We start from the raw sequence: 11,546 nt of genomic DNA on the forward strand, positions 1-11,546 counted from the left end.
TTACAAGTTTTGAACTAGTAAGGGAGGTGGTGGGGCAGAACAATCTTTCCATGAACAAGGAAAAGTTATAGAAGTAACTGGCAATTCTCAGGAAACTTAAAATAACCAATAATAGCCATTTCAAAAAGAATGTGAATGTGAGCTTGGACACTTGGCGATATCAACTAAAGCCAAGCATGGACTTGTCCTTTGACCAGCAAACTTAATTCCTTTATATGTGCCCAATGGCGGCGAGACACAACCTATTTATAAGCTCCTAAAAGGTAGTATACTCTGGTAAGATGTTTGCTCTTCTCCGCACTCAACTTCTTGTCATTCCTATAGAACATTGATTTCAGTATTTCTTAATCCCCTTATCCTCAAAACATCTTGATGAACATTTATACCAACCTATTTATAACCTATTTTGTATGCATATATATTTTATATTGCTTAAATTTTACCTGCAAGAGTTATTTAGGGAATAGAAATTACACCCAAACAAGTAAGTACAATGTAATCTGATCAGATACTGGAATCTCCCCTCTATCTGAGCACAAGGCAGTGGAACATAATGAAAATGCTTTGAAAACTCAAAATAGGTTAGGGCAGCCTATAACTTAAGTAAACTTAACACATTGCACTTAAACCAGCTTTGCACTAAGAAGTGCCCAGGGTACGAAGAATAAAATGGGGACACCATGCTAAGGGACCACTTCAGCATGGGCTGCATGCTTTGTCTTACAATGACTCAAAATGACTGAGTGGAATGGGTGTAAGAGAATTCTAGCTCACATAGAGTTATAACTGTACCATGAAAATGGCTCTGGTAATTTCACGTATTTTCTGTTGATAAATAAGACAGCAACTGGTATTTCAAAGGAAAAGGGAAAAAAATATGAAGTATTTATGGGTGTGATGTTATTTTACTACACAGTATGGGAAGACAAGGGACCCACAGCTCAGATGTTCTCTTCTCCAGTTGTGAGCAGAGTGAAGAGGGGATGAATCAGGGAGGCAGCAACTCGCAGCCACTGAGAAGGAAGGCGTAAAGAGCCATAGAGGGAGGAGTGAAGAATAAGGGAAAGCTTGAGGCTTGGGAGAGCAAGTGAATGCCACTAGGAATTTAGATCTATTCATGATAAAATACATTCATTTTATATACCTTGTGACTAAAACAGGTCTCTTCATTGGTTTGTTTCCTGAGCTTTCTCATGTTTTCTTTTTGGTCAAAATGTTTTTAAGTACAAATTTCCTTGTCCTTCGGGGAGAGGATAGTTTTGGATTTGAAGTGAGGAAAAATTATAGGACTAACTAGTGGTCTTACAAATTCGATAGTAAGCACTGTAAAGTAGAAGAATATAAGAAAAAAATTCTACAAAGCATTAACCACTCATTGTGTTATTAGAGAGCTATGGCAACCACTGCAAGCTGCCTGCTAAGACATGCCATAGTGTTCCCTCTGAGAAGGGTTATACTGACCTTAGAGTCCTCACTCAGAATTCTAGCTTACATGGCATTACTCCTGTACCGGGAGAAATGTTGATATCAATCAGGAAAGGAACTGACATTTGAAAGTTAAAGCCCAGAAACAAGCTGAGAATGGATGTGCTCTCACTTTGCCACACAATATGGAAAAGGTTTTCAGTGTATTCTTAAGTTCAAACAAGCTGAACTTTGAATAATCTTATGCCAGAACCTGCACAATCTTTGTGTGCAGAGATGAGGAGGCAGGAACTGGTGGAGCATTAGTTAAAATGTGGCTACTGGGAGTATCCCAAGTTCAAGTCTGAATTTGTTTTATTTCTAACACACACAGAGTATTTTGGGAATCTAATCTAAAAATAATACAAAAACAGCAAAAACTGTCACAGCTTCCACTCTGCTGGTTTCCTTCAGTTCTGACATGCTTCTCTCTGTGACAACACGTGTGCGTGTGTATACATAAGAAATCCCACAAAGAATGAGTCAGGACTAGTGACTCAGACTAGTATGGCAACAAAATCATGTATTTCTCCTTAAATATGTTGGAATTTTCAGTTTGAAGCAATCATTATTGACAATTTCTAGTAATTTGTATTATTTCTGACATGTAACAATTATAGGTTCCCATTATTTTGAGATATAATAATTTGACTTTTTTGTATTTGTTATAGTACTTTTATTATAATACAAAGTATTATATATATTATACAAAGTATTATAACCATTTTAATTTTAGCTTTTTCCAATACAGTAAAAAATTGTAGCCTCATATTCATTTGGCTTTAGAGTTATAATACACATTAAGGAAAAAGTTAGTCACAGGCAGGTAAGTGTCAACTTCCTTGTATTAAATTAGCTTTTTTCTTTACCAGTATCAGAAGAACTGATACTGTGTTTGTTTGTTTTGGTTACTTTTTTTGTTTTATGACATTTTCTTTATTAGAACAGGAAAGAAATATGTCCCAGGTTTTAAATTAAATGATTCTATGAGCTTTTTCTCCATTGAATATTCACTTCACAGAGTTTCTGTATTTCTTGTTCATTTATTAGCATAATGTAAACAGCATTGTCCAGTAAGACTTTCACCAAAAATCAAACCTGCTCATGAACTCCACAAAGACAAGTCTGACCCTCCCACCAGTGTCCCACTGCCCTGGTGTGTACCGTCTTTGTGGGTCATGAGGCCCCTGATAGCATTTGTTTTTGCAGGACTTGTTCACATCCGAATGAGGAAAGCTGATTAAAGGAACCTGGCTGTAATCAAACCACACAGAGGAGCTTCAACATCTTGAATTCTAACTTTGTTTACCCACCAAAGGTGCTGTGATTTTTTTTTTTTTCCAAAAGAGTGGAGAATATTCTCAGAAATGGAGTACTTCCTGGGCAGGCATGAGCCCTGCCACTTTAACAAAGTGAAAATGATTGCGTATAAGCCTGCGGCCCCAGCACTACCGAGGAAGAGCTGACATAAGGGTTTGAAGTCATCCTTTGTTAAATAGAGTTGGAGGTCATTCTGGGCTGGTGAGGATTTTTTTTAAGTCAAACTTCCAATTTTATTCAGCTTAATGGAATTTTTTTCCCCTAAAATATTACTTACATTGCGATGTTGTCCTACTTTATCTCAGGTCAGTTTTCTTACCTGTACTGTGTACTTTTCAATTTATAATAATTTTATCAATGAAGGCCAGAAATTTTTGCTTAAAAAGGTAAGTGGAATTCCAAATATCAATATACTATGTATTATAGTCTTAATACATTCTTCCAAAAAGTTGAGTGTCTTCGTCAAAATCTTCACATAGTAACTTCATAGAAACAGTACCAAAAGCCATTTATATAAAATCATTTAATATTGATAACATTGCAGAGCAGCTTGCCTTGGAGCTTGTAACACATTACTATTTAACAGCGGTGAGTGGATTTGTTGCGGGCTTACTCAAGGAGAGTAATCACAACATGGTCGTCTCGGCCTTGCCATAGCATCTCTCCTTCAAAGTGCACCAGTCCGTGTTTCCTGGCACGCATGAGGATGCCCACGACTTTATCAGAAATGCGAACATACCGATCAAAGAGTTCTCCGAAAGTAACCTGGATCTTGCCATCTCGTCTGTGGCGAGCCATTGTGCGGATAACAAAGCACAGTTCCATAATTTCCCGGTAGATGTGTTCTTCCGCTCGCTTGGCCCTTTCAGCTGTCTTGCTTCCCTCTTTGGGGCGGCCATAGCCCTCGTCTCCCTTGTGGAGCCGAGTGGACATGGCTAGGTCATAGTCAAATTCGTCACTGAAGGGATTGAGCTTCTGGGACTGGACGTGTTCATCGGCCCACTGCTGCCACCTCCCTTTCAAGTTGTCCACTTGGCTGTATTTCCGATGGGCCTTACAGTTGAGTGTCTCTGAGTACCTGTTTGCCCTAGAGGAGAGAAGTGGAGAAGCAAAGTGAATGCATGAAGCAAGTGCGGGACCCAGTGTACTTCCCATGTGCAGTCTCTGTAGTGGTATATGTCACAACTTTATCAAATAACAATGATGGATTAGCCACTAACGATATTAAACTCAAGCTTTAAAAAACAAAACACAAAACCTTCCTTACATAGAGTGTGAGGCCATCTACTAAAACGTTGCATGTCAAACATTCTTGAACTAGAATCAGTTCTTAGAGGGTTTCTGATAAGAGCTATTTCCCAAACATGCATTTTGGTACCTGCTATACAGATTGGAGTAGTTCTACATAGAATTCCATATTTATTTAGATTTTGTCTGTTTGTTTTTATGAAAGCCTGTTTACACTAGAGTCAATGATGAACACACATTTTTAAAGTAATGGGTTGCACAAGTAGAAGACCAAAAACACTTATTGAACACTATTTGGCTGGCATTTTTCTATATACTTATTATTCTCCACAATCTTTAAAATGGATATTTCAGCTGTGTAGATGAAGAAACTGAAGCCAGGAAGACAAAGGAGTGCCCTAAAGACACAGAACTGTAAGCAGTAGGCTAAGACTGGACTTTGAAGCCAAGTTAAGCCATCAGGATGCAACTTTTAAAAATACTGCTTCCTCTAAAACAGAGGAAGGAGTCCATCTTCACAAAGCACCCCACTTCATCTCCAGAGCGTTAAGTAGCCTCACATCTGGAAGCTTTGGACTTGAAGGTGTAATGAGAAGTTCTTGCACTGTCTCCATGGGTGGCATGACAGGGCCCTATGAGCACTCATAAGTCACTGTTCGAAGCCCGAGAGTGGGCCAGGCTTATCTGTCAAGGTACAGACTTCTAAATTCTCCATGACAAATGGGCTCAGGAGACAAAGGGCTCAGTGAATCACACAGTAACTGCTTAGCTGCTTCTAACGCATTTCAGTCTCTGTCCCTGGGGTTATGAGCTCTGTCCTATCAGAATAGCCTGAGTTTATGTCATCCCAGTGCCAGGGCGCAAGTGTTTGCTGTAAGGAAGACACACAAGCAGCCCACACACACAAACAGCCCATCAAGCACAGACACCAAACCTATATACGGTTTAGATGCACCCTCGAAAGTTATGTTCAAGGAAATAACATCCACCAGATGGCGGAATTTCATTAATTCCCATGTTCAGACAATCCTCTTAAGTCCTCTCGCTGTTAGGCTAGAATGGGAAGGGAATGAGGGTTTTTGGTTGATTGGTTGGTTTTCTTTTTTTTTTCTTAGCCAGAGGGAGATAAACATGCAGCAAGGTTAACTGGGGAGATCCCCATACAGAACTATTCACAGTACAAGTTTATTGCAATTTCTTAAGCTTGAGCAGTCTCTAGAGAATGTCCTTCACCTGAATGGCAGCTTCAGTGGGTCAAGGGGTCTTAAGAAGGAATTTCCCAGTACATGTTTGGGATGGGTATGAAGGGAGATGGTTGTGGCCCCCACAGTCAGTGCCCAGTTGTCTTTGTGGCTAAAGAACCCCAGCTCCTCATTCCACTATGCACAGAAATGCTGGGCATTGGCACTGCCCAGGGACTGTCACTAATTTAACTAATCAATGTGTGTGTGTGGGGGGGGGGGGTGTCACATGTCAAGACTACTATCTAAATTGTAGCACCATCATTGCTGAACAACAATTATGACCTTTGTTCTCCTTTCTAACAAGCTTGAGACCCAGGCTTCTTTTTACAAATTGGTAACTATTCCCAAGTCCAAGGAAAGCATTCTTTTCATTGGAATGGGGGGAAGAGAGTGGGAGTAATTATCAAGCTAGGTTGGAGAGATAGTTAAGAGTTCTTGCAATGCCAACATGAGGACCTGAGGTTGAATCCCCAGACCCCACATAAAAATAAAAATAAAAATAAAAATATGGCCAACGTTTATAGAAGCCCAGCACTGAAAAGCAGACAGACATCCTGGTTAGCCAGGTGAGGCAAAATGGCAAACCTCAGGTTTAGTGAAATACTTGTCTTGTATATGAGAGGTGAATGACAGAATGCCCACCTGCATGCACAAGTGCATACACACATGTGCACACACACACAGAAAAGTAAAAGGCCATTTTTTTTTGTTTTTTGTTTTAAAGCCCCTTAAACCCTGCACTTTGGAGGTTACCAAGATCAATCAAACTGACACTTGCTTTATGCTAAGGGAATTCGAGTAGCATGGAGATTATAAAACAAGCTCTAGTTCAACCTTTCCAGCTGCCTCAGTGTTCACGTGACTTGGGTGTGTCTTAGTGTCTTGGTGTCTCCTTTTCTAAGCTTATATGCATTTCTACTACACCAAGAAGGTGGTCCGTGTACAAGTCTAATTCAGGAAGCCTGAGAAGAGTGCTGACAGCAAGTCCCACTTGTAGGTAAATCACTGATGGCCTGGACCAGAAGAGCCACAGCCGAAGTTAGCACTGTTCTTTCAGGTCAGGGATGTGCTACCCAAAAGAACCCACTCTAACTGGCAATTTATTGTCTGCCCTCTATACTTTTAGTATTAGTTGGAACTCCTTGTGATTGAGGCATAAAGAGTAGAAGGATGCATTCACTTACTGGGAGAGCAAGGGGCGTTTTATCCTGGCAGGAGCCACAGGCGCTGCATCTTGCTCAGGCCTCTCCTCCATATCCCCTCCGTAGCCACTGTCCTCTGTGTCTATGCTGTCACTCTTCCACGTGGGCTCTTCCTGTTCCATCACTTTCCAGCCTTTGGTCAGCTCAGATACCAGGTTGGTGCATTTTCTTCTCCGTTTTGGCGAGTCGTGACTAAGAAGGATTCTGTCAATGTCATTCTCTGGCTGAATAGCTTCAGACACGCCGCCATCATTCTCATACCTGTGGCTCAGGTAGTTCACATCTCCTCCCCTCTCATAAGCCTTGCTGACAACCGTTCTGGTCACCTCTTTCCTTTTAATGTGGGAGACCTCGGTGGCTTCTTCTGAGTGTTGTTCCTCTCCGTCTCGATCTGGCTTTGGAGACAGAGTTTTGGGGGCATGCTGGTAAGGACCGGCTTCTTTAGGGGTGTTAGGTAGATCATGAGTTGCTCCCGGCAGCCAGCCTGCAGGCTCCTGGGCCTGTTTGGTACTGTTCTCATTCGCCCACTGCTGCCAACCTCGGGCCAAATTGATAACCAGGGTTGCTGTGCGGACCTTCCGGAGGGCACTCTTGGCCGGCCCCGCCTCCCTTTCCCTTTCTCCTGGAGCCATGCTACCTGTTTCTTCTCTGCTGACAGCCTGGGCACCAGCTAAAGGGGAATGTGGTTGAGAGAGGTGCCTGGGATTTAAATAGAAGCAGGGTGTGAGTGGGAAGGAGAGCCTGTGACGGTGGAAACTATGCAAAGCATTTCTTGCCAAGATGTGGTGCCATGGCCCTGACGGTGTTCTGTTTTTAAACCCTGACAAGTCCCATTTCATCACAGCAGAGGGACATTTCTGGTGGCAAAGGACACCGATATGTTCCCTCCTTTCTCCTCCAAGTGCCAGAATGGAAAGTACTAGATTGAATCATGTGCTCAGCTTTATGTTTTCCTTGACCTTAAAATATGATCCAACCATTTAGAGGAGTGTACAGTTAGTGCTCAGATTGTCCTAGACTGTTAAGGGCGTGTTCTCAGTTAAATCTCTGTAGCCCTCAATACAGCTGTTATTTGGTCTCCTTTAGTAGCAGAGTGAAAAGGTATCTTACTCCCTGCAGATAATAATATATGAGATTCAAATCATGAGAGGTTCAAAGCTGGAGCTTCCTTTTAATCTAAACAAATTATAGAAGGCTGTCTGCTCAGATCTTCATTTTCCAGATGGAAGTATTGACACCCAGACGAAAATAAGGTCTAAATGTTGAAAGGCTTATTATTGTTGCCATCCTATTAATATACATTAGCATGATATATATTAATATTAAGACAGTAAACTCTTCTAGTGACATAAAAATTAAATTTTACTTTTATGTATTTTAGAAATTATGACTAAATAATCTCTTAAAATATCAAAATGGTTTAATCCATATAATGACAAAATAATGGCTGTTATCTGAAGCATGCACTATTGAATTTTGTTTTATTTTATTTTATTTTATTTTGAGACAAAGTCTCTTTATGTACCCCCTAACTGGCCTAGAACTTGCTATGTAGAACAAGTTTTCTTCAAATTCCCAGAAATCCACCTGCTTCTCTGCCCACTGTGTGCTAGACTTAAAGGCATGTACCACCAAGGCTCCCACCTTGTTGTCTGGATTTTAACAATTAACTATTAGTTTAGTTCAGTTTTATCTTTTATCGTTGAGGTTGTAACATAATCACATCATTTTCTTCTCTCCCTACAAACCTCCCATATCCCTACATGTTCTCCTTCAAGTTTATGGCTTCTTTTTTCATCAGTTGTTGTTGTTGTTGTTGTTGTTGTTGTTGTGTGTTTGCTAAATAAATAAGTACAACCCGCTAGTCTATATAATGTTATTTGGATGAGGCTCTGATCATATACAAAACACTATAGGAAACTAAGGACTACTGGGAGCAGGAGAGAGAGTCTTCCCCAGGGACAAGCCCATCCATTGGTGGTCCAATACCAGATGGTCAGTCCTGAAGACAGACATTCCTCTTTGTTTTTAATAATAAAAACTTTGGTAGCAGGCAATGACATTTGTTTGAACCTTCAGACATCAAGTAAATAAGTATTTTTTAATAGAACTGAAAAGAGAAGCCATGTGACAGAGAAACAGCATCTATTCAGTGTATTAGACCAGAAAAAAATGTGCAGGACTGGGCATTGAATAATGTCTTGAAGACAAATAGACCTTTGTTTTTCTTTTGCCACTGCTTTAGACTTTAAACTCTGTCCATTTCTACAAGTTTGACATACCATACGTTGGGAACTGTTACCTGTGAACAGTATGAAAAAGATAGAAGATAATTTCTTCTTATAGACACATTCACTTCAAAAAAAAAAAAAGTGTGGCGTCGGTTTTTCATCATGCCAGTAGTCCATGCCCAGGGAGTTAGACAATTTGGAAAATGTTTAAAAACTCTATCTAGAAATCTGTTCGGTGTGTTCTCTGAGTTCACCAGCATGTGATAACATCAATGGCACAGTGACAGGATCCCTCTTAAGTGGGAAATGGAATCACAAGGACCAGGGACTAATAAAAAAAATAAATCTCAGCTTAAATTCCTGCTCTTCCTTCCAAAAATGTAGACTCATTAAACAATGTTGGGTTCTAGTTGGATTCCACTCATCCCCCGGAAGGTCATGGTTAGAACAGGTCCCTCTGATACTCTCAGCCGCTCAGCCCGGGATCAGGTCCTTTTCCTCCTTGGACACTGTTCCACTTTCCAGCTCAGTGTTGTTCACCTTCCACCCTGACAGAGAAGAAATACAGACAGACATGTTACCAGGGCTTCATCAATTAGCAAGCATTGTAGTCTGCTGCCTGAGGCTTGAGACTGTCAGCAGACGGTCTTTCAGGGCCAGGGAGTAGCTCCTGAAAAGGTCTGTCTGTCCCTTTGACATTTGGCTTTGATGGCAACTGCAGCCCCTCAGGCATTTACAGAGGAGTTTACAACACTTTTTCTCTTCCTGTCGGACATTCCTACCCTTAAGTAACAATCTTTTGATTGCTATTAAAAAAAAAAAAAATGTTAGCTTCATATTCTCTATCAAGGTCCAAGCTCTTAGAATTATATATTCTCCCATTAATTATGTGGTACAAAAAAATGAAAATAATAAGAAATGACAATGATTTGTATCAATACTAGTTCACAGTGAAAGGCTTGTGAAGTAACATTTAAAACTGTTGGTTGAGATGGAGGCCAGAAGTTGAGAGACTTGCACTAGGAGGAAGCACAGATGCCTCAGTGCTTAGATCACTGGCTGCTCTTGCAGAGAACCCTGAGCTAGTTGCTAGCACACATAGAGCAGGTTACAGCTGTCTCCAGTTCCAGAATATTCAGTGCCTTCTGGCCTCCACAGGCACCAAACCTGCATATGGTAAACAGTTAATTGCAGGCAAAACACTTAAACACATAAAAAAAAATCAATATTGATTTGTTCCCTATATGATCACATGTATGGTAACAGAAAAGGCAAAGAGATATTTACACATATCACCCTTCTAAATCAAGTGCAGCCATTTTTCACAGTCAGCAGTATGAGGTCACTACACCAAAGATATTTTATAAATCTTTATAGGTCTTGTATATATAAAGCAATTTCAAAAGCTCATTTTTATATTTATTTGATTTATAGGCTCATAGCAAATTATAGGGTATTTTCAGACAGTAAGATGGTAAGGATAGTGAAGAAAAATAACATATTAATCATCTTATAAAGTCTCTTTTTTTGATACAGCAGATAAAATTGATTTTAAAAATCCATAGAGCAATTCTATTAACTATACTTCCAACCTAATACATTAACCGTGCACATTATTCATCCTCCATAACTGCTACTGGGTAATTTTAGCCTGGGTTTTCCTATGTTTCCCCAATACTTCCTCCGCCACTGCTAAATACTGTTATTTTCAGTTTGATATTGTTTTGTTCTTATTATCCAATGTGTCATTCAAATTAAGTGCTATGTATTTTAGTGCATGCGTTCGGCGAAGCATGTCTTCTATATTCATCTATGCTGGATCAAGTGACAGGGTCTTGCTGTTTTTAAGGCTCACTGCATGGGGGAGATAATGAAGTTGTTTGTATATCTTGGCTCTTGTGAATAATACTGCAATGAATATCAGAGTTCAGATACCTTTTCCAAAAAAGATGAATTATTTTTGTTTTATCAAAATGTATATATGTCTGTGTGAGGATGTTAGAACCCTGGAACTGGAGTTACAGCAGTTGTGAGCTGCCGTGTGGTGCCAGGAATTGAACCAGGGTCCTTTAAAAGAGCAGTCAAGTCCTCTTATCCACTGAGCTATCTCTCCAGACCCTACATATCTCTTTTAAAGGATTTTTTTTTCTTATTTTGTGAGACTTACATAGAATATATTTTATCATATTATTCTCAAACACCAATCCTTTCCAGATCTTCTCTGACCTCCCTTCAGGCTCTTTCCCTTTAAAAACAAAACAAAACAAACAAACAAACAAACAACCCTAAGTTCCAGTTTGTATTGGCTGACTACTCCTGGTCTTGGAACCTGGCTTGGAGTATGACCAAGTATGACTGTTGAAGAAAACTGACTTTTCCTGACCCAGCCACAATCTGATGCCAATAACTCCTTGGCTAGAGATGGAATTTCATGTTCACCCCACTTGTCTTCCATGCTGAGAATTTGTCTGGCTTGAGCAGGTCTTATGTGGCTTGTGTATCATAGTCCTTGTGAGTTCATAAATGCATCTGCCCTGTTGTATCTGGAAAATGGTTTCCCTCAGATCACCAAGCACCTCTGGTTCTTATGGTCTTTCTTTTTTTTTTTTTTCGTTAAAACATGGTAAATTTTAATACAAAACAACTTTTCCAGTGTATACTGTAGCCCCTACAATGCACCAATAAACAATAAAACCATTTGTGTCTGAAGTTATTAAATATTTATATTGTATGGGGGAATATTTCTTTTTTTTATTACGTATTTTCCTCAATTACATTTCCAATGCTATCCCAAAAGTCCCCCATACCCCCCCCCACTTCCCTACCCACCCATTCCC

The 11,546-nt window shown here is 40.0% G+C and overlaps 1 protein-coding gene across 1 annotated transcript; it reads right to left on the reverse strand.

Moving 5' to 3' along the window:
• Window positions 1–2,202: 2,202 nt before the first annotated feature.
• On the reverse strand, window positions 2,203–7,156 carry Abra (actin binding Rho activating protein). The gene is made up of 2 exons (XM_021184182.2): window positions 6,461–7,156; window positions 2,203–3,871 (listed from the first exon to the last, which is right to left on the reverse strand). Exons 1-2 carry the CDS (start codon window positions 7,108–7,110, stop codon window positions 3,394–3,396), a joined length of 1,128 nt encoding a protein of 375 aa, XP_021039841.1. The 5' UTR covers window positions 7,111–7,156; the 3' UTR covers window positions 2,203–3,393.
• Window positions 7,157–11,546: the final 4,390 nt, after the last annotated feature.

Source organism: Mus caroli, chromosome 15 (genome assembly GCF_900094665.2).
Source record: "Mus caroli chromosome 15, CAROLI_EIJ_v1.1, whole genome shotgun sequence".
Lineage (NCBI taxonomy): Eukaryota > Metazoa > Chordata > Mammalia > Rodentia > Muridae > Mus > Mus caroli.